This window comes from Strigops habroptila, chromosome 11 (genome assembly GCF_004027225.2).
Source record: "Strigops habroptila isolate Jane chromosome 11, bStrHab1.2.pri, whole genome shotgun sequence".
In the NCBI taxonomy this organism is placed as follows: Eukaryota; Metazoa; Chordata; class Aves; order Psittaciformes; family Psittacidae; genus Strigops; species Strigops habroptila.
In genome coordinates, this window is record NC_046360.1 from 3,853,428 (window position 1) to 3,876,717 (window position 23,290).

At 56.0% G+C, this 23,290-nt stretch overlaps 1 protein-coding gene across 12 annotated transcripts in view; it reads right to left on the reverse strand.

Moving 5' to 3' along the window:
* NCOR2 (nuclear receptor corepressor 2) overlaps positions 1-23,290 on the reverse strand; it is a 236,808-nt gene that overhangs the window by 48,461 nt on the left and 165,057 nt on the right. For 10 of the 12 annotated variants that reach the window (XM_030501177.1, XM_030501167.1, XM_030501179.1 and 7 more), the window contains exons 15-17: positions 12,298-12,422; positions 11,241-11,413; positions 8,403-8,465 (exon numbers count right to left, since the gene is read on the reverse strand). In XM_030501177.1, coding sequence (XP_030357037.1) covers positions 8,403-8,465; positions 11,241-11,413; positions 12,298-12,422 — 361 coding nt within the window. The remainder of the gene's footprint in view (positions 1-8,402; positions 8,466-11,240; positions 11,414-12,297; positions 12,423-23,290) is intronic. The other 2 variants (XM_030501175.1, XM_030501170.1) reach the window with 1 other exon arrangement.

Below are 23,290 nucleotides of genomic sequence, written 5' to 3' on the forward strand. Positions count from 1 at the left end.
AGGAGGGTGAGCAGTGCTCCCTTCCCTTTGGGACGGCTGCAGGAGGCGTTGGCATGACCAGGACAACTTGAGACAGCAGCATTTAGTCCCTACTATGAAGCAAAGGTTCTTCCCACCCTCCTGTGCCCCCGTGATGACATTGAACAGGGTGACAAGGCAGTTCAGGGGGTTGGAGCATGAAGTCCTGTTACGGATGAGGAGGAAGATACCAGGCAATGTCCTGGGCTGGGAAGAGGCGTACTGGGGATTAGTGCTGATCGCAGGCTCATGAGCACAACTCAGCTTCCCAGGTCAGGCATCATGCCAAGAGCTGGCAATCCTGGCCAGATGGTGCCACCCGAGCATGGGGCTCCTGCCAACACTGGGGCAACCCAGCAGGGTGGAGGAGGAAGAGGAGGAGGAAGGAGCAAGTCAGCACCCTGTGTCCTTGCAGTCTCTGCAGGGGTGCCTGGGCACCCCTGGTCCTGCAGCTCACAACCATAGCAGAGGGACAGGCACAGTGGCCCCCGGGTCCCTCCATCCCAGGCTCCTGGAGGTGATCCAGGTGGGCACCATCCAGGCTTGCTGGGAAATAAGGCCTCGCTGCCTGCAGTCCTTCCTGGTGCATGGCTACTGCTTCCCATGGTGCCCAGTGGAGCCAGAGCTCCCACCAGCCTGCCAGATGCTGGTCTGGCTGGATCCTGGCTCCCACATGATGCCACCATCAGGCCAACAGCTCCCCTGGTCCTCCCTGGCACCTTGTGTAGGGCACAGGATGAAGAGAACAAGCCCAGGGGCATGGTACTGCCACAAAAGGTGACTTCAAGATGAAAACCAGCAGGGAAAGAACCTGCCAAGGGCATCTTCCTCTTTTGTTAGGGGTTTTTCTGCCCAGAAGCCACCAACCACAGAGCCTGGGAAGAGGCACTGCCTGGGTATCTCTGTTGTCCATCCCCAAGTCCTTCCCTGGCTGCTCTGACACCATGGGGGTCAGGAACACAGTGAGCCCCATGTTCGGGCTCCTGAACGCGGCTCTGCCACGAGCACCAGCTCAGACCTAAGTGCCAGCCCAACAACAAACCCACCCTGGGACTAATCTCAGCGCAGACACAAGCAACCAGGGCCGCAGGGACACACCTCCACCAGGATGTGTGAGCCCAGCACCGTGTACCCCACGAGAGATGAAACCCCCCCTCTCTGCTTCCCACATCCTGGAGAAACCCAGCAGTACCCAGCACAGCAGGAGTTAACATCCAGCCGGTGCCTGTATCCTGCCCGGTCCCAGCACCAGGGCTTATCAAATTGCATGTAAAGAGGCAGGCATCACACAGCGCTGAGCACCACAAAAGGCTGTGGCAAGCCAAGAAACAAGTTTGAGCTTTAACTCTGCAACTCCCAGCCTCGCTTCAGCCAAACCCACGACCTCCATCACCCCGCTGGCAAGCTGGGACTTCTCAGATAGAATAATAAATACAAAAAGGGACGTGCGGCCACCGACCATGAGAGATAACAAGCCGGGGTGGGAGTCCTCCCCCCGCTGTTGCTGAAGGCTGCAGGGGAAAACAGGACAGTCCCCTGTGTCACAACCCATCCCCTGTGTCACAACCCATCGCTGCTGTCCAAAGCAAACAAGCAGCTCAGCCCCCTTTAACTCATCACAGCGCTGGTGGCTCTGCACCAAGTGTGACAGCCAGGGCGTCACTTGCTGCCCCCCGGGCAAAGCCCTGCAACACTGGCAGCTCCGGTGGGCGAGACGCCGTGCCACCCGGGATGCGGCACGGCAGAGCTCGGGGCTGGGGGGTGACGGATGCCAGAGCAAACAGCACCCAGCATACCATGACCTTTGCCAGCCGCGGGTGATGCCAGCTCCTGGCTGCCCTTTCCCCTGAGGAGCCTGCAGCCATGGGGCAGGTGGTGTGTTCGTGCTGGGCTCATGAAGAGGAAGCTGCTGCAGCTCCTGCCTGCGGGACCCGGCACGCAGCCCAGCCGCTCTTCTCTTTCCATTAAACCCAGAGCAAAACAGCAGCACCTGCTTCCCACACTGCAATCATCTGGATAGGGACCAGCCGAGACACCCCGGGACATACCAGTAAGCCCTCAGCTTGCCAGGCACCCTGGTTTGATGAGCTCCACCAGCACAGAGCCTCTGCACCCCCCAGGCTCTGTGCCCTGCTCCCCAGCCCGCCTCGGCACCGCTCAGCCCTCGGTTCCGCAGCGCAACTGAAACTATGACTAACTGAGTTATCAGATCTTAAGGCAGGCTGCGCTGGCTGGGGCGGGGGCTCTGGACGCAGGGGCTGCCCGCAGGCACGCAGCTACACGCAACCCCTGAGGTTAACCCCATCCTTCGGACCCCAACGCCGGGACTTACGTGCTCCGGGTCCGGCTCCGGCGGGCAGGGAGCGCGCCCGGAGCGTGCAGCGGGCAGGCTGGGAAGGACGCGGGCGTCGGGGCACTTCTTCAAAGCCCCCCCGGGCACGGCAGCCCGCTGCGAAGCGCTGCGAGTGCTCCGCTCACACCCTCCCCACGCATTTTGCTTTCGCTCCCTCGCAGCAGCCGGAGACAGAGAAGAAAGCAAAGCCGGTTCCTTAAATCCTGGGGGCGAGAGGATTTCAGAGCCATGGGCGGCCGAGAGCGGCGAGCGAGTGGGCTCCGGGGCTGGAAACCAGGTCACAGGCGGAAGACTCCTGACCCCGATGGCAGAAGTTGGTGGGAACACATGCTCCGGCCCCAGCGCTCTTCCCTCCGGCGTCCTCTGCGCTCCTCCGGCTCGCCGGAGCTTTCCAACCGGCTGCAGCCGCGGTTGTTTAACGTGGATGGAAGCGCCTCCAGTGTTCTCTCCCCTATCTCACCTCCTCGCTCAGGGCTACGGGGAGGCTGCGCGGCTTCAGGAGATGCCAGACGTTGCCAAGAAATAATAATAATTAAAAACAAAAAAAGGCAGGAGAAAGGCAAAGGGGAGGGAGCAGCCGACTGCGCTCCGCGGCTCCGCTCCTGCCAGCCCGGGGACGGGGAGCCGGTGCCGTCGGTATGTGGCGGAGCAGCGAGCGAGCTCTAATCTGTTCCTCTGGCTGACCCAGGGCTCGTTGCATCTGAATGTGACCTCTAGACAGAGCATTAATAACGAACGTGGCGCTGACCCAAGCTGACAAGGGGTGCGGCCGCTTGGCACCCGCTCCCGCCTCCCTCTCTCACTTTCTGTCTCCCTCGCTCTCGTCTGAATGTCAGCGGCAGGGGGAGGGATCCAGGAAAACAAAGCTTGGCTAATAGTTTCCTCCGCTCTCAAGTGAATCAAAGGCGCTTTTCTTTGGGGATGTGCGCGCTGGCGAGCCCAGTGGCACGCTGGCGGGATGCCGTGGCACCCTGGCACACCTCGGCCCCAGTGAAGAAGGAATGGGGAGAGGATTAGCATTGGTCTCACCACGGACAGAGCGGGGCCTCTGCTCCGGTACCAGCGAGCAGAGGCTGGAAGGGAAAGTAGCCTAGAGAGCATCTTAGAGCGCAGAGGAGAAACCAGAGGGGCAGCACGGGCCACCAGCTCATGCCCCATTGGCTCTCTGCAGCATCCCAAGGCTCTCCAGCACGGCTGCCCTGCTCCACCCAGGGCTCAGCAAGGGTGGAGGGAGCCCACAGAAGGGTCTCTTAACGGGAGCTCATGGATTATCAGATCAAGGTTACAGGGGAAGAACTAAATGATCTCATTCCCTTATGCCTGACGGTACCTGGTGCAATCCTCCAGCCCCTCCCACATCCACGCACCCTCTTGGGAGCACGGATGAAGGCAGTTCTCGCCATAGCACAGCCAAAACATGCCATAACCCCATACTGGAAAAAGACCAGCACTTTGAACCCAAGGCATCCCAACAGCATGGTTGACATGGCTGAGCTGAATTAGTGCATCGCAGCATCGCTTTCCCCTGCTGATCTTGGGGCACTTTGCAGCACGTGAGAGAACCAAGGCACAAAGAAGGTAACTTCTCTAGGGCTGTGGAGCCAGTGGGGGCAGAGCCGGATGAGCACCAGACTCCTGATGCTGCACCAAGGAAAGCAGCGAGGACAGGGCACAGCAGGAAGCCCATGTCCCTGCAGGCGCCAGAGGCATTGCTGGAGGGACCATCGCTCAGGCAGCCAGCTCAGTGTGATCTTGCAGCGGTGGGTGATGCTCTTCCTTCCTTGAAACCAGCCTGTCATGCTCCTGATGGACCTCTTCTTTAGTGGCCAGATGCAAGTGCATCTCTGATGTGCCCCACGGGTACGAAGGAACTTGCAGCAGAACTCTCTAGCAGCTTCCATATCCATCATGCCACCTCTCCGTAGGGAGGCAGTGCCACCAAACAAGGTGCGGGTATGGAGTCAGGACCCCCGGCCAGCTCAGCTCTAATGCCATCTTCCTGCTCCACTGGCCCTGGCTGGGCACCCTCACATCCCAGGTCTACCCTTAGGAGCATCAATCTGCTGCTGCATCAAGCCTGTGCCCTAACCACAGACCTGCCCAGCTCTCCACCTTTTACCACAACGCTCCTTCTGTGTTGTGTCCCCATCCTTTGACCCTGGGAGGGGATGGGAAGCCTCCTCCCTGAGAGGTGCCATCTCCTTTGGTCTGTCTGGAGATACTGGAGTCTCCAGCACAAGGCAGTGAGTGCACGTGGAGCAGCCGCTCCTGGCGGGCCCCGCTCTCTGCCTTCACCTGGTTTGGATATTATTCCTGCTCCCTTATTGTTGAAAAAATAACGCTCAAAATTAAAATGTAGGCTGTAAATTATAGTAATTACCCAGCAGTTCCCCCTGACAGGCCTTTTGTGTTTCATTCACTGACACTCACTAAGCAAATCCTCGCAGTTTGCTCCTACACGCTCGAGAAACATTCAGCCAACAGCAGCAGAAAGCACGGCTCTGGGGGAACAGCAAGCAGGAGCACTACAGACACTATCCCGGGATAACACCCTGCCTGAAGACCAGCAAAGCCTCAGCCTGGGATGGTGGAGATGGGATTGCAGCTGATCACAGCTCTTCCAGGGCAAGCATTAGGGTCGGTTCATGCCTTGGATGCAGTTCTGCCCTTGTGGCACACAATCCACTCCATTGCTATAATTTCCACCGTGTCACTTGTACAAACTCCATGGCAAACACATGGCTTGCTCAGAGCAGGCAGATCCCGGTGCTCCGGCAAGCTGGGCTGCCCTTGCTCCAAGCTCCCCTTGCACCTAGCTTGGAGGGAGAGCACCCAAGTGGGGAACCTCGAGCATATCCCAGCCCAGGGCCAGAGAGAGGGACAACACACAGCGACCAGCGACTGCAAACCCCCTTCTCCAGCCCACACTTACTACCATCCTCAGGTTTTTACAGCAGTAAACATCTCTGACCGGAGAGGGAAGGCTCCAGCATGAACACAGGAGGGATGAAGGGAGGAAGGTACGGAGCTGCCGGCCTCTTGTAAGAGCAAGAGCTGCCCTGCCAAGAAGTGATGGAGGAAAAAGCAAAGACCCAATAGACCTACCTCTCCCTGCCCTTCAGCCAGCAGCTCATTAGGAACAACAGTGCAAACCCAAACGAGGGTTGGAGGAGCACACACTTGTGTGCATGTCTACACACACACTTGGGCTCCAGAAGGATCCTGTGCGATGAGACAGTGCGCTGAAAGGCAGCTGCATTCAAAAGGTGGTGGGAGATGTTGTGGCCTTTTGCGTCAGTGAGGTTGGGTGCGTGTTAATTTGAAGAAATAAGTATATTTTGTTTTAAATAATCCACTTTAGTTTCATGAACAGAATGGGACTGGTGAAAAAAAAAATGGTTCAGGTCAGTCCAAAACTCATCTTACTGAGTTGGTTGTTGTCAGAACTGAAAATCAGCCCTTAAAAGAATATCTTCTGTATCCAAGGAAATATTTTACATATACCCAAAATGAACTATTCAAGAGTCTTGATGGGTTATTTAACTCTCTGTCATCAGCTTTTTACATTCATGCCCCACCCTCCACTGCCTCATTATGCTGAATCCATCCCAAAAGGCCCAGGAAAAGGCATAAGGAGCCAGAGGCTGGCCTTGCCCCAAGGGTGAGGAGCACAGAGCCTCCTCGGCAAGGCTGGGAGCACCTCAGGTGAGCGAGGAACTGCCATTTCCACACTGCCTCATTTCAAAGAGCAAAACCACTAGTTAGAAGCCAGGGGGAAAACCCAGAGCCGGGTGAGAAGAGAGGCCAGACTTTGCAGGCTAACAAAGGTCAGGCCGAAACCTCCCGGTTCATCAAGTTCAGCTCTGCAGCACCAGGTGCTTAATCAAAACCTCCTGCTTTCAGGATCACGGCGGCGGTGCAGGGAGGCAGTATCTGAAGAACACGCTCCCCTGTCATTACAGCAATCTCTGCACATTTTGACAGACTGGTGAATCAAAGTTTATTGCATAATAAAAGTGTCATTAAGCAAGAACTTTCCTCTCACTAGGTTTTTGTTCCCCTAGTTAACTTTAATAACATGGTACTCCCCTTTATTGTCTCTTCCGACAGACACAGTCCTGCCTTTTCCTACTTGGAACTCTCCATGCAGCTCTGAGACTCTGGAGTAGAGCAGACGACCCTGGCATCTCACTGTCCCAGACCTGTTTTCTCTTACCTCCCCAAGCAGAAACAACACAGGGTTTCATGCCATGCACAAAAACACAAGGCGTGAATAGCAAGGCCAGGCTGATCTCCTTGTTGGTGGGTGCTGGGAGCAGAAGACACCATCCCCATCTGCCCAAGCACCCCAGGGTGTTAGGGCTGATTTTCCATAGGACTCACTTCTTGTTTAACTCCCTGAACCAGCCACTGTGGGCTACCAGCACCAGGGAAGAGCTTTTAACAGCTGAGTCCTTACAGCAAGGAGGACGGTGCCCATGCCTGTGCCGGGTGCCCACCGCCTCCTCCAGCCTCTGAGGCTACCTCCAGCCTTTGCAGTTCATAGTTGGAAACCCCCACGGCACCAGTCCCTGGAAATGCCAAACGGAGCCAGTTTGAAGCATTAAAGCGGCTGCTTCCTGGCAAAGGGGAATTTGGCTTCTCTGCACAAGTCTGGTGTTGCAATCTCAGTTTCCCAGGTTGTAACGGAGGGGGAAAACATCAGCAATCGGGCTTTACACCAGCAAATCTCCCTGCCTCGTCCTGGCCCCTGGGCTGGAATAACGTTACGTGCTCCCACACCTCATCCTTCCTCCACGCAGGCTTTGGCAGCTGGTTTTAAGACTCCTTAAGCGCACCTCCAGCATGAAACAGCAAGAGGCACTTTTAAACAACCAGATGAGATCTCCAAAACAAAGCAGCGCTCGGATAAGATCCTTCCAACGACCCTCCCCTGCTCAGCACCTGCTCGCCCCATTGCCTGGCCCCAGGCCAGTTGGGTTGATTAAAGTCTATCTATTAAGTTTTGTGTCTATAGAGAGCCGCGCTCAGCGACGCGCAGGATTGGCACCGGCTTGTAAAGAGGGTTGGAACAGCTTAAAGGAGAGTGAGCCAAACACTTTGGGATATTCACAGGCAAAGTAATCCAAGCCCACGGCTCCCACCGGCACCTGGGCAGCCGGCGCTCCAGAACGTGTAATCACCATCGCAGCAGCAGGTGCATTTTCCAAGGCGAGCCGAACCTAGCAGGCCTGTTTGCCTTTGCCATCCCCACACGGCACTCATTTCCATTTTAATTTCCCATTCACAATCCTCACCGGGCCAGGAGAGCCGGCAGCGATGCGAGCGGGATGCATGGGCTGGGGACACGAGCTCGACAGCCCATCAACAGGACGTGACTTTGGCAAAAACCCGAAAGCCGCGAAAAGAGCTGGCGCAGGAGCGGCACGAGGAGGGGAAGTGGCAAGAAGGGCTCTGCTACACTCAGCACTTTTTAAACACGGTCTCAGCAAAGGCTTTGAATCAGGTCCAAGATGTAAAGTCACCCCACGCTGCCCGCAGCCCAGCACTGTGAGCTCCCCGACACGTGGCTGCGGAGCGCTGGGGTTCACCGTCCTCCCTCTAAACCTCAGAGCTGTGAACGCTCCCAGCATGTCTGGAACACATCATGCCAACAGCACAAACCTCTGGAGAGAGGGGTGAAGCTGCACCTCATGCTACAAGCACCCCAAGCTGCAACAAGCACCAGGCGAGGTGCCTTCCTGCTTTCCTATGACCAGCTCCTGCCTCGCAGGACACACCAGGCTCCAGCCACAGCCCAGACATCCCTGGTGTCGGCACAGGGCTGGAAAGGCTGGGCACACCACTGCTTGCCTCTCCCAAACACTCCCTGAGTCTCACTGGGAACAAACGAGCATGAGGACCGGCAGAATCCAGCCCCACAGCTCAGGGCCACCACCCTGCACTGACTCCAGTGCTCAGACACTATCCATCCCTGATTGCTGGCTTAGCTCCAGCAGAACAAACAGCAGAAAGAAAACGAGTGGCTCACCTTTTTTAGCTGTCTCCATCTCCTCTTCGGTCCAGCGAGAGCTCTCATTCATCTCCAGAGAAGCTGGAAAGGAGGAAGGAAAAGAAAGCAGTCAGTTGTGAGTGGGAACCAGCAAGCCTAGGGAGCTCGGAGATGCCCAAACCCCATCCTGTGCCCCGTTCCCCACACACACAACAAAACACTGCGTGGTGCAAAAGTGCTCCTGCAGGGAAGCCTGTTGTGGTGCAGGCTCTCAAGGCTTTTCCACGCCACGGTAACCCATGCACAGCACCCTCCCTGGGACGTGTCTCAGTGATGCAAAACCTCTACTTTGGGACTGGAAGCGAAGCCAGATGGCTTGAGGGTGGCAGCAGATTTCCTGCTGGTTTGGTGCCATGCACTCTGGCCCGCCAACAACAGGTACCAAAGACGGAGCTGGCTTCGGCTGTGTGCTTTGGAAGCGGCAGACGCAGGGAGGGACCGTCACCCTCGGCACAGACGGAGGAACAGCGTCACCTCGGTGGTGACTGGCTGACCGCATCCATCAAGGGAGTTGGCCATGCCCGACCGTGCCATCACCAGGCTCTTGGACACCTCAGAGTCATTTCCACACATATTAAGGGCTCAGCCAGAGCAGCGCCCATTGCAAGGGGATGTGCTAATCCAGCTGAGAGAGGGATGTCAGCACCTGATGCTCCCAACTCTCCCCCACTGGTGCTGGGGACACCGAGGTCCTGCATAAAGCCTTCACTATGCAACAGTCCTGTTGGCAGCCTGGCACTAGGGTGAACCGTACAATAACAAACCAGGGTGTGAGTCAGAGGCAAAAAACAACTTGGTAAGGAAACAGATTTCCGGCTCAGGCTGCCAAGGGGTTATTACTCCAAACAACAGGCAAAGCATTATTTCAACAGTGATGAGAGATGTTTTGACAGTGTCCTTTCAAAATGGAAAACAGGCTGATAGGTTCAGGATAAAGGATATGGGTAAGGAGAGAAGGAAGCATCTTCCAAGAAGCTCTACAAGAAGCTGAGACGCTGTGAGAGGACAACACAGGCTCTGATGCCCACAGCATTGGGCAGAGGCATCTCCTGCACAGCTGGCTGAGCACAACTGCAGGTGCCACCTCCTGGAAGTCCACACAGGTCACAGCCTCCCCCTAGAAATGCCTTTTCCTGTTGGGATGCTGGCCAAGAGGGAGGGAAATGGAGACCTGGCTGCTCTGGCTGCAGGCAGAGCCGAGGCCAAGATGCTGGTTTACGTAAAAGCGAGTGTCCCCAACATGCTGCAAGGCCCCTCGCTCAGCTGGAGGATCCCTGTTATTGTATGGGAAAGAAATGTCAAAGAAACGGCCCGTTTGCTCTGATTGATGGTATTTACTGAGGTTGCTCAGTTATGAAACAGATGCCTATGGGGAGCTCCGGCACGCTGCAGTTAAACCACAATACGGTTTTGTGTTGTTTTTTAATGTTCAATTGGTATTTAAAATGCAATAACTTTCTTAGCCAACCTAAATTAAAGCACTATTAGAGAGACATGAAGTGAAACCAATTGCTCAGATACGTCACTGGAATCGATCCATTCCCTTTTCCGAATTTAACAGGGTCTAAAGTCTTTTCTCTGTGTTTGCAGTGAAGTTTATGAAGGACTCTGAGATGCTGGGATAAAAAAAATTCCCATCTAAGTTCCTGCCATTATCTGCAGCTTCTTTGCAGCATTGCTTAACAAGTTGGAGAGGGAGAGCAGGGCTCTGTTGTGCCGGGAACTATTTATATCGCCTGTATGAAAACAGCGCTCGCAATCAAGGCTTCAGCCAGTTGTCAGCAGAGGAACAGGGAGGCGAAACACCTCCGGGTGATTTATAGCACACGGAACAGAACAAGCAAGAAACTGCAGAGCAAGGAAACTGAGAGGAGTCACCCTGCTTTTATTTTTACCTGCCTTTAGGTAGCACAGCAATAAGTTTGTACTTGATAAGAGTAGAAAGTATAGGAAAACCACCCAAATTCCTTGATGTAAGGCTTTTGTAAGTCAATACATGAGCAATTTCCTAGGGCGACCACGACTGATGCTGCAGATATGAGACACAGGTGCACCTGATGTGGGGCTACGGATGCTGCCATCGATTCCCATCTAGCCTGGGACTGGTGCAGCAGCATCATGCTCGCAGCCATGGGCTAGGGGGGCTCACTGGCCCTGCTCACTAGCCAGGGCACTAGGGACCGGCATGGAAAATGCTGCTTTCTGGGCTAAAAAAGTGCACACCATGACTTCAGCCGTAACCTGCTGCCCCCTCACCACGTCCTTCAGCTGCAGAGATGGGAAGGGAACAGCCAAATTCCCAAGGCCAGGGGGGTCATAAACCCCAGAGGCTGCAGCTGCTCGGGCTCCAGGCAGATCTGGAAACAGATAGGGCAGAATAACTGGCAGAGACCAGGCAAGCCCAGGATGGCAGAGCAGGCTCATGTGCAGAGATCAAGGGTACTCAAAGCCCAAACTGCTGCAGAGGTAAACAGACCTCTGGGTGCAGAAAGGACACAAGCCCTGCATAAACTGAGCCAAAAGTGCTGCTAAAAACCCGCTTTGTCTTCTGCAGTACTTTCTCTCTGAGGCTATAAACCACACTAACAGCCAGGACAGCCCAAGCTTGCAAACGCCTCCGCTCTATCTGTGTGAACTGCCCTGGGTAATTTGTGGGATGGAGAAACCTCATTGCTGCTACCCAAAAGGAAGGATTCCATGAAGGAAAACCCTGCTCTGCGAGCAGGGAGCAGAGCACGGTGATGCCCCATCACACCAGAGAGGACACGCCAAAAGCCCTGCCAACGTCTCCCCATCCCCATGACTGCTGCTACCTACCAAGCTCCGCGCTCTGCTGCGGGGCAGCTGCCTCCTCATTGTTGGCTTCGTTGGCCATGGAGCGGGTGATGCGGCCCTTGCGCCTGCCCTGGCTGTTGGCAGTTTTCCGACCTTTGGAGGTGACCGTTTCCTTCTCATCGTTGTCTTCCCCGGATGTGTCGTCATTCTTGTCCCTGCAAAATCAGGGAGGAAAGGGAAAAAAACCCGTTGTTGGGTTGGTCTGCTTTTTAGGTCAAGCAATTATTCCTCTGCACGTGTTTGGGGATGAGGGTTTTTTGTTGGTCTTTGGAGGGTGGGGGAGAGCAGGTCTGCATGGGTTTTTCTGCACACGCAGGCTCTTTTCCTGGCTGGGATTGGCGGTGGGGTGATTTGTGGTGGGGCTTTCTTTCTGCAGCTGGCTGCAGCTCCACCACCAAGTGCACGCAGAGACCTGACGGAGACAGGTTTAATACCAGATCATTCAAATTCATCCCTGCCTCCTCCTCATTTATCTTCCTGAAAGGACCTGCTGGTAAATGTCTTTGCAGCCTAGATATAATGAAGCCAGATGTTCTTTTAAACCAAGTATTAAGCCCATTACAGATAGCTAGCGGTCTGCGTGCCAACCTTTCCCCGCCACGGCTCCGACACTCCCTGTTTGGTGTGAGGGAGGCAGGGCTGGCTGAAGCCCTTCATCTGGGAGCGCTCACGTTGCCATCAATAATGCTAAAGGTGAAGTGCTGTGCTCGGCTGCACCCGGATTGCTTCTCTGACTCCCAGAGGCTCTCACAGCAGCAAAACAAACGGGAGGATCAGAGGGGCTTTGCAGGTTGATTGGGTTTATATATATAAAAGAGCTTATCAGAGTTGTTTTCCCAGGTTGGGAGCAGCAGGGATGAGGAATGAAGACGAGAGCAGGCTCTGCTCTTCCCTCCCTGCGGAGGAGGTGCAGTGGGCACACATGGTCCTGCACAGGGTCAGACAGCCCTGCACTATGTTATGTCTAACCACTGCATCCTAACGCTGCATCCCACCACCACAGCCCCAGCCCTTGCCAGGCAGGGAGAGTTGTCCTTACTTTGTCAGTTCTTCTTTGTCGTTCTCTGTTTCCTGCTTGTCTTCTTCCTTCTCTCCCTCTTTCTCCTTTTCTTTCTCTTTTTCATCTTTATCTTCTTGGCCGCTCCGGGGCATTTGCTGCTGCTGCTGCAAAACAAGGGACATAAAACAAAACAACCTCTCAGTGCTGAGGCGGATTCATCGCAGCACCTGGGCCAACCTAAACAAACGCCTCGAAACAATGCTGGGGGCGAGCGGCCAAGAGGAAAGAGCGCTGCAGGCAGAGGGTACAGCAGGGTGCTGTGGAAGCCAAAGGGGCCAAAAGCTTTCCGGGGAGATCAGAGGGAATTTGGGCTCCTGTTGCAGGCAGTGGGACAGCCCCAGGGGCTCCCCTGGGGTCAGGCAGTGAGCAGGGAGGTGAGAACAACCCCCCTGTTCCCTGCAGATGATGACTGTCACGATTTGCAGTCACGATCTGCAGCCGGTGGGATTCATTTTGCTGGAACACAAAGGACATGGGGGCACCAGAGATGCCCCAAGACTCAGCAGTACTAACGCTGTGATCTCTTTCTCAAGCATCTGACATGGTCATGCACCCAGCTGCTCCAACACTATCGCTCGGGCCATGGTACCCGAGGGAGGGACACAGTGATTATAATAGCTCTGGATTTTGTTTCAACAGCTGCAGGAAGGAGGATGCTGGGGAGGCCTAGTTCCCCTGACCTCCCTTCCCTCTGGCGACTGGCAACCGAGAGGCATTTCATAGAGAAGTAGAAATTAGAGGCGGAAATGATTTATTAAACCATCCTGCTCCTGGCTGCTTGCTCCAGGAAACCCACCCTGGGCTCGCCCAGCCCCTGACCAAGCTGCAGGGCTTCCACCATCCCTTGGGAAAGGGTTTGGTGATGTAACGGGGGGAAACTGCCTTAAAGTGGATTTATCAGCAGAAAGTATGATCCCAAGTGGCCTCGTCTGGCTGGCATGCAGCCCTTCAGCAAGTGTGGATGAGGTGTCCCTGAGTCCCTCAACCCAGTGAGATAGGACTGTCCCTGATCTGGGAGGCTGCCTCTGACACGGGCATCCCTGCAGCAGCAGCGCTGGGTGCAAGCTAAACCCTCTGCCCCTCGGGCTGTTGCTAAAATGAGAAGCACAGAGCTGTCACAACAGGCTTGGAAGCAGTTGAACGAGCAAGCTGCTGATTCTTCCAGGCCTTGGTTCAACACAAGTCCTTAAAACACAGCGCTGCCATCGCTGAATCCCTGCGGACTTTCAGTTCCTCCTTGCATGGGGGGAGGCAGCTGTGCCACCAGGACGCGGCTGAGCAGCACACGTGTGGCAGGCATGGCCAGCCCCTGCAGCACCCCCATGCCAACACACGTGCTGAATGCACCCACATCAGCTCACACCCCCGCTGTACCCCCAAGGAACAGCTCCGTGGGATGCAAGGCTGGGAAGATCCACAGGAGGAGGAACCAGGGAACAGTTCACACTCGGTCGGTTAAGATTTTCCAGTCCATAAATCTCTAAGGCTTGGGGAATGAGCTGTCTCCTGCAGCAACTGGCCAAGAACAGCGCTGTATCCAGTGTGCCAGGCGCTGCCCTCACCAGTTCCCAGTCCAGGGAGAAGGAGGTGGATCGGGATTCTGCCTGGCTGCACAGGAGCAAGGGGCATCGTCATGCACGTCTCCCCAGGGCTGCTCTGAACCTGTTGACTCCCTGAGTCACACCAGGGCGAACCCTGAGCACGGGTTCAGCCCCGACAAACACCCATGGGATGAGGGCTGTCACATCCGAGGGTCGGGGGGGAGCAGGGCAGACCCATCCCTTCACCAAGTGCTTTGGCAGGGGAGGGGAGCTCAGGTGAGTTTTGCAGTATTTCTACCACCCCATCATGAACATTTTCTTCTGAGGGATGGGGAAACCCTGCATCCTGAAGATCTCATCTCCCTGGAGCGTTAACCCAGCTCTTCTCCAGCTGTGACTGCATGAGTCCCTGCCCCTGCATCAGGCAGGCGCGGGCTCCCAAGGGAAGCTTCAACATCATCTCATCTTGTCTCCACGCTTGTCTGAACCAGGGGGCTGTCACCCCAAGCAGCTGCCACAGCTCCTCCCCAGAGGAACAGGCTGGGATTGTGGCAATGCTAACGATCCCCCTGTGCCAGCCTGCAAGAGCAGGGGTGGAAAGGCAGGGAGAGGTGCGAGTAGCCATGGTGGCTCACGCTGCAATGTGGGTGCTTCCCCGGAGAGGCATCTGCCGAGCTCCAGCACAACAAGAACCAGCAAAGCCCATGGCCTGGCTTCAGTGCGCCCCTCTCCTCTGGGAGGTTTCAAGCCCAGCCTGGTAGGACATCAAATTAGGGCTTTTCCCACTGCAGAGGAGCGTCTCGATCCAAGGATGCCCTCTAGTGATTGCCCTGCTCCAGCCCAATGGGTGCCCGATGCCAGGAGTGAGAGACCGGCAGGCACAGCACCCTGCACACAGCGGGACGGGATGGGACAGGATCAGATGGGACAGGACAGGATGCCTCTCACCTGCCAGCCCTCTCCCGCCAGGCTAAAAAGCATAAATGGAGCAGCACCATCACCATGAGGCCATGGCTGGGAAAACTGTCCCCAGCTCCACCCGCGGCTGTGTTCATGTCTGCATCTGAAGGCGGCTCCAAGCCAAACGCTGCTTTGAACCCTAGCAAGCATGTGGTGATGGCTTATCTGCTGTGCTACGGCTTGGCTACACGCGGAGCACCCCCTGAACACCCCAGGAAACACCTCTAGAGCCGGCCATGCTCACGAATGACACCTCACATCCCCCCCAGGGGTACGTGTTGGGCTGGCGGCTGCAGGGCAGGTTGAAGCACCCACAGCCCTGGGGAAACGGGCACCCTGGGGTCCTGAATGAAACCATGTGAGAGCTCAGCTACAAACAGCACGTGGAGAAAGGAGGTGGGACACCCCGCAGGGACCAACCAGGGCAGCTGCCTCAGCCCATCACACACTACATGCTCTACCCCAAACCTCAGCCCGGTCGGCATCGGAGCCAGATGGACCATGGCATGGCACAGTGCCGGGAAGTCACAGCCACAATACCGTGGGCTGGCCGGTCCCCCACTCCCGGCACACGGGGAAGCTATTCTTAGTGCTGGATGCGGACCAGCTCTGGATGATTCAAGGGACGGGACGCCATCCCAAAGCGTGACAGGCCAGGAAATGCTTCCCCAATTACGAGCCGATGTTTCCCTCTGATTCACGCTGCCCCGGTTAGAGGTGGACTGGCAGGTGGGTCAGCTCTTAGCGGACACGCCAAAGCCTAGCACTAGAACTGCTCAGCTCCCAGCAAGCTTCAACCTCCCTTCACCTACATCCCTACCCCCTCTGGGGATGAGACACCCTGTCACCAGGAGGCAAAGCAGGTACGTGCTCCCCACCTTGCACAAGAAGGTGAAGGGACGTGCCCGAGGCCAGGGAAGATGCCTGTGGCGGAGGGCAGGGCTGTCCCTCCTGTCCCTCCCTCCCAGGTCAGACGCTCTAACTGCTGGACCACCCTTCCTCCTCCTCACGTCGCTGCTGCTTGTTTTTGCTGCCGACACATCCTGTTTATTTAAAAAGGCCCCAGGACAAAGCTGCACGCGGGATGAGAGGCCGATCCTGCTCCGAGTCCAGGGGGACGGGCGGCCTCCTTCCCTGTGCTGCGGCATGAGCTGATCCATAATTACAAACACCTGCTCTCCTCTACCCCAATTTCCCACCAGCCCCGGAGCAGCTGGATTGGAGCAGAACGCTGCCAGCATCCCGGGAATACCGCGTGTGCCGGCCACCCCCTTGTCCTAGCACCCGGCTCCCCTCTGGAGCAACACTCGCCCTGCCCAGCTCCATCGGGCTGGAATGGCACAGGGATTTCAGCCACTCTAAAGCTCCACCTCCAAGCATTCTTTCAGGGGACACCAGCTTCCAGGTAAGTCCCAGACAATGAAACACCAACTCACTGCATGTCCCAGCAATGGGTCTGCCTGGGAGAAAAGCCCCGGCAAGGAAGAGGTGCAGCTCCTCCCACTCTGTTTACTTCCTCTGCCGAAGCACTGCCTGCTTCTGGAAGTAGGATGGAAGGACAGGAGGAGGTGAGAGAAACAGCTCCCCAACCTTCGCCCTCCCCATTCCTGCTGGAGACATCCACTGCCTTGGCACGGAGACAGTGAAACCAGCCAGAAACCCCTTCCCAGCCAGCAGCACAATCCCGTCTTGAGAGCACCCTGCCCACACAATCACCGCGAGCTCCGGACCCTCACCCCATCCCAAATCACTCACCTCCCCGCTCCCTGGCTCCTGCGAGCGGCCGGTCCCCGACAGCCCCATCGCCGGCTCCCGGGCCCTGCTCACCGCCCAGCCATCCGGGCGCGCTGTGCCTTACATTCTCCAGCTCTGAAGGCTTCCTGACGATTTGCATAGTTAAGCCGTAAACTAACCACAACATTCCTCTTATGATTTTGCAATCTGCTGGAATAACGTGGTCGCTCTAAGTCGAGTCGATGAATCATCATCTATAAACCACAGCTCTCGTCACCGGGGCTCTCAGTGCTGGCTGCAGCCAGCGTGATTAATCCACCAGGATGCCAAGCTTAACCTACGGCACAGGGCTATTTATTTTCCAAACTTGCAAACCTCTGGAAAATGACTTTTTTTCCAGGCTCCTGCCTTCCCCGTCCCCTTCCCTGTGAGATGAGCGGGGACCGTGCCAGAGCCTAGCACACAAACCTCACTCACTGCCCACTGGGTATCCCAGCGTTAACCACCAGACTGTGCACCTTGCAACTGGGGGCACTTCCAGCCCCAACTCACTCCCTGGTCTGCAGCACCCTCAAAATATGCACCAAAACACCACTGTTGCCAGCATGGCTCAGTTCCTCAGCCCTGGTCCTGCTTGGGACAGGGACAGGCACGGCCACCTTCTCACAGTGACTCTTCCCTGTGATGTTTAACTGGACTCTTCCTTAGAAGTCCTGTTCCCACCCCAGGACAACCAGCTCTTGCCATCCCCATCCACGCCACTTGCTGGGGGACAGGCTGGCACGGAACTGGCTCAGGTCACACCGATGGTGCTGTGCAAGAGCCTGCTCCCAAGCCCAAGTGCTGGCTGGGAGTGAGACCTCCTCTCTCACACAAGGTTTTGAGGCCAGCCTGGCCGCACAGGGAATGCCATTTCACTACCAGCAGGTGCATCACCTCCACTGCCATCATTATGGGCTCCTACAGAACATTGAACACACCACAGAAACCACCACCTCCTGTTTGCTCCTTAAATCAGGAGGGAGCAAACCATGTCCAGAGGGAGCTGTGTGTACCAGGCTGAGCCATGAGCAACTAGTTTTGGTGCCGCACAAACCCATCCCCAGGCACCGCAGGCAGAGAGCTCCAGGGGTTTTGCTTGAAGGCAGCTTTGCACAGCCCTTGCCACAGGCTTGCAGCACACTGACACTTGCTAACCCTCTCCTCATCATGTCACACCGTGTCACACCTCGACAGGGACTTTGGCACGAGCCACATCCTCTGAGGCAGCCAGGAGCGCCCGCTCGCTGTGCCGCCTGTCCCGTGAGCAGGGCGCCAGCTCTTCGCTTCTCCCGTGGGTGACTTCAGATCAATGGCATTTATGATGTTCTGCAGGGGCACTCAGGTGCGGAGCAGGCTCAGGCCGAGGTCACTGCACGCAATCAGGGAGTTGCAAATTAAAACCAGCTCGAGATAAGCCGAAGACAAAAGGCCTACGCTAGGCTGGCCAGGAACGCCGTGGGTTTTGCTTTGCTGGGTCTCCGGGAGCCCCAGCATGCCTGTGATGGCTGTGTGCGTGCATGAGGGCCTGCTGGCCATCACCCTGAATGTCCCACAGGGTCCTGTACCAGCACCACGGGGCAGGATGCAGTGCACTCTGCGGCACAGTTGGCAGGACTTGGCACTTGGCTCCCAAGCCCCACAGGACACTCACAGAGCATCTGTGCCAGGAAGAGGGCTGGCATAACATAGCCATGGCTCCTCCACCATCCACATCCATCCTCCACCTGCTTTCAAACTCTCCCTCTGGCTCTTCACACCAATGGGAGCCAGGACAGGGACTCAGCACCAGCCTCCTCCTTAGCCACCATGCTGCCCACGCACCTGAGGTCTCCCAAGGAGCATCCTTCCCCACTTGCTGATGCCATAGCAGAGCTAGGAGCACCCAGCATTGAGGTTTAATGCTGCATGGCCAGTCCCAACACTGCTCCCTGCATCCCCCTACCCATCCCATGGATGGATATGGAGCACAGGGAGGATGGCTTAGAAATACATTTATGTATCTCTAAGGGCCCAGAGCTTCTGATCCAACGGTCTGGAACGCCTCAGCCCTCGCTGCCACCCACCACCAAGAGAGCCTGGCTTCTCACGACCATGTGCAGCACCCTCCACTCATGGGAGAAACCACAAAGCAAAAGAAGCCGCTGCCAAAACAACAAGCAGAGGAAGAGGAATGTCTGCCGGCGACTTGGCTTTGATCGCTTCAACCCGAGGCTGGGTTTGATGCGGAAGCAAGTTGAAAAATCAAAGGGCCAGGGTTTGGATTTGATAAGAACGATACAGAACGTGGGGCTTGCTCGGCACACAACCCGACCACGACGGCGCGGAGCTGTGCTGCTCCTCTGCTGGTAAACAATAAACTCCACGAGACAGCAATCATTACATGGCAGAGATGGAAAAGGCTGGTGCTGTGCCCAGCATCCCGGGAGGCACCGAGCAGGCCCTGCGCACTCGCCAGCACAGCTCTGCAGCACCGCAGGCCACAAGACACGGCCGGTGCCAGCAGCAAAGCGCCGGCAGCCGCAGCGGGGCTGTCCTGCTGTGCCGTGGGAAAGTCCTGTGCCATGTCCCAGGCTGCCGGTCCTGGGGGCGAGCAGCGTGCTGGGGACAAGGAGAGGGGCTGGCTGTGCGCCTGTGGAGACGCTGGACCCTGCAGCATCGCTCGCCAGGCCATGGCACAACCAGAGCATGTACCCAGGCATGGGATCATCTTGGGCAGCACGAGCCTCCTGGGTAGGGGCCCCTGTGCAGCTCAGCGGGTGCTGGTGCCTTCCCACTGCTCGCTCCTTGATCTCAGTGATTCTTACAGGACCCTGCTCACTCAGATCCCTCCTTAAACCACCGAGGGCTTTTCCATAAGAGGAAATGTTTCTTTTCTGGGTCACTGCGGAGTTTTTTCAAGAAGTGATTTGATTGCTCACGAAGGGAAAATGACCCGAGGGGAAGAGAGCGTAATGTTTGGAAGCAGTGATGAGCCCCCGCTCTGTCCCAGGCAGGGAACACGTGTTTTCTCTTCCCTGTGGTTTGCTTTACCCTGCTCCCCCCCCCCTGCTTGCAGCTCCCCGGCCACATTCCGACCATGCTCTGAGCACAGCCAACAGAGAAAGCTGCCAGGTCAGCAGCTCATGGGATGCAGAGCAGCATCCACGCATGCCACAGATGCAGTGGGGGCAAAGCAAACCCTGTATCCGGAGCAGCTTTCTCTGGATTTTCGGCTGTGCTTGCTTTTAGAAAGCAACTTAGCAATGACACAACCTATTTCCCGTCCATTCCCAGTCAAACCTGGATCACAACAACCAAGAGAACTCATCCCAAAATCCAACTGTTTCTATCACTCCCTGTCCTGCCGGGAAGATGCTGCAGGTCCCCCGCCAGGGTCAGTAATGCCCAGCCTGGATCCCAAATCCCTGTCCTGAGGAGTACTCACATGGGTGCAGGCGTGGTGGAACGCTCGCCAGGAGGATGCATCAACCTGCTGCTGGAGAAACACGAGTCCCAACTTGGGAGCCAACCACAATGCGGGGGTTCACGTCACTTTTAAGTGACTATCCTATTATCACTAACTCAGATGTGATTAAGCTGCATGGAAGAGCCTGGTTGTGGTGGTCAAAGGATCCATCAGCAAGTGGTCCATCAGCAAGCCGTGCCTGATGCCTGTCCCTGTTCCGAGCCCGCAGGTCTCTGTGCTGTCCCTACACTGCTAGCAGCCCATGAGGCCGTGCTGGGACCTGGGGACCATCCTCCCACAGCAGTGCATCCTTCAATTCCTTTCCCAAATATGGCCACATCGTTCTCATTTAATCACCCCCAAAACTGCAGCTGGGATTTCAGGAATGTGAGTTTCCATTGTGTTTGCCTGATTATGCTGCCTGGAGGGGCAGCAGGGCTTCGGAAAGCTGCAATGCCCTTGAAATGGAGGAATGGGCATGATACACCTCACAGGGAACACCTGGGGGACAGGGTTTGGGAGTGATGGGAGCAGATGGAAAGAGCAGGCACCAATGGAAGGTTACAGGATCAATACCAGCTCAAACTAGCTGTTCTCACACCTTGCCTATCTCCTCTGCACAGGCACCCTGATGCTCAACAGCATCACACACACAAGCACAAAGGATAAACACAAGACATTTCCCCCCATGAAGCTGCACTTGAGCAGGACCAGGACCACAGGGTCTGACCAGATCCGACTTCTTCTCAAGGGTCCTGCAGCCTCAGCCTGGCTGGGCAGGTTTCCCCAGCCACCAGCACTGCTGTCACACTGCAGATGTGGACCTGGCCAGAAAATGAACCAAATTCAATCCCTTTTGTGTCCTGGCAGCAAGCAGGGCCCCCTCACAGCAACATCCCATCACAACATACCCTGACACTGACATCCCAGGCACCACTTCCAACCACACAAACTGCTCCATCACAAATCTGCTCCGCAGATAACCTCAGTACTCTTTGAAATACAGCACTCAAGTCAGCACAGGCTTACATGCTTGTGGAATAACCTACAGGTATTTGTGGCAGCAAAGTTTACCAGCCACATCCAGGCCTGTTTCAGTGTGACGGGCTGCATTATTAAACCAGGATTTTATGACAGGTTATCTCCCCACATCTGAAAGAGAAGTTGTCAAGCCCTTTGTCACTAATGAGGAGACACTCCCTGGATTGATGAAAATCAAACACTTCCCAGAAATAAGTATCCTTCATCTCATTAGCCACTGTGATTAATGGAGCAGGGGCACATGCACAATGTGCAGTGGAAGAGGCAGCTTGCTGATGCTTGTGGATGAGGAGAGGTGGTGGCACAGCAAGGCTGGACCTCGGTGGGTGCTCTGCTCCTGCATCAGGGGTGGGGAGCATGGAGCCATGGGGCTGTGGGCAGGCAGCACCCGCCTGGCAGCCTGAGCCCTGCCAGCCAGGACGGTGCTTCCATGAAAAAAGTACTGGTGTTGTTTATAAACCTCCAGGCTGGGGCTGTTTATCCGCGTCAGCAAGGGGAATGGTTTGTGTTTGGGGAGGGCGGGACAGCCGGCGGGACGGATAATTCCATTTGGGTTTTGGCAGGGGACGAGAAGAGGGTGGGCCTGGGAAAGGCTGTCAGCCCTGGCAGGGACCGTGCTGGCTGCCCGGCCAGGTCACACCACAGGCCCCAGCCCCGCCGGTACGGCTCTGGCACTGCTCCCCAGTGGAGAAAGGGGGGGTCCGGGCAGCTCTGGTCACTGTGGGTGCCATGGAGTGAGTCCTCGAAAGCATCAGCACTCACACACAGGGCCCTTTCGCCAGGGGCTATGTGAGCACTGTCTGACAGCAGCGCCAAAGGGGACGGTGTGACGGCACGTCCCGCATCCATCCATCCATCCACACATGACTTCATCTGAGTCAGCCCAGGGCGGGCAGGCGGCTCCTCGGCCGCCCATCAGCGCTGATGACTGACCCGCTGCTGGAGGGAGCGCTGGCGGCTTTTCCTGGCGGGATGACTACCCGCCTCCCCATCCCAGCACCGCGTGGGAGCCCCATGGATTCTCCCCCGGGAATTCACCGGCACTGCTGAAGGAAGTGCAACTTGTGTGCTGCAGCCATGTGGGCAACACCGCTCCAAAAGCAAAGGGGATTTATTCAGGAATAAAAACCCCATGTTCCGCACGGAATAATTATACTGAAACAGAGTCACTTTTCTTCCAGCACAGCTTCAGCCCAACGCTTGCGCTACCACAGCCCGGCTGAGCAGCTTGCCCAAAGAGCGACACACATGGCACTAATTGCCTAGCTTCAATTTTCATAGAATCCCAGACTGGTTTGGGTTGGAAGGGACCTTAAAGCTCATCCAGTTCCAACCCCTGCCCCGGGCAGGGACACCTTCCACTAGAGCAGGTTGCTCCAAGCCCCTGTGTCCAACCTGGCCTTGAACACTGCCAGGGATGGGGCAGCCACAGCTTCTCTGGGCACCCTGTGCCAGCGCCTCAGCACCCTCACAGGGAAGAACTTCTTCCTGAGATCTCATCTCAATCTCCCCTCTCTCAGTTCAAAGCCATTCCCCGCCTTGTCCTGTTCCTACAGGCCTTTGTAAAAAGTCCTTCTCAACATTTCTTGTCAGCCCTTTTAGGTACTTTTTGGTGCCACCACTACAGAATTAGGGGCATTTACATAGAGGTGATCTCTGGAATATCCTAAAGAAGGACTGCAACAGCGCCCCAGGCAACACATCCATGCAAGGGCCTTTCAATACAAGCTCATGCAAATTTATGCAGATTATTTAATCAGATTTATGCTGATTACTGGATCAGATTGTTTTACCATGACACAAACTTTTTTCTTTTCTTTTGTTTTCAGTGAGAAATTACACACTTGGAAGTTATTCCTCTTCCTGTTGATTCCCCCCCCGCAGCGTTAAATGGCATTTTCCATACTTGAACACAGAGGATTATTTTAGAAAGGATCTTTATCTCAGGAACCCCAATATTCCACATAATGATCCATGAGATGGGAACACCTTTCATCCACCAGCGCTGGGGAAGGTGGCACGCCAGGACCACGCACCCTGCCTTGGAGCAGGCGGCTGCTCCGTGTTCTGACAAACTGGAAGCAGAATCATGTGAAGTCCCTGCTCTTGGCAGGAGATTTTTAGCACTAAGCAGCAGCTTTATGAGGAATATCCTTTGCCAGGGGACCATCAGCCAGGGAGCAGTGGGATTCTTACTTTTTAATGGACT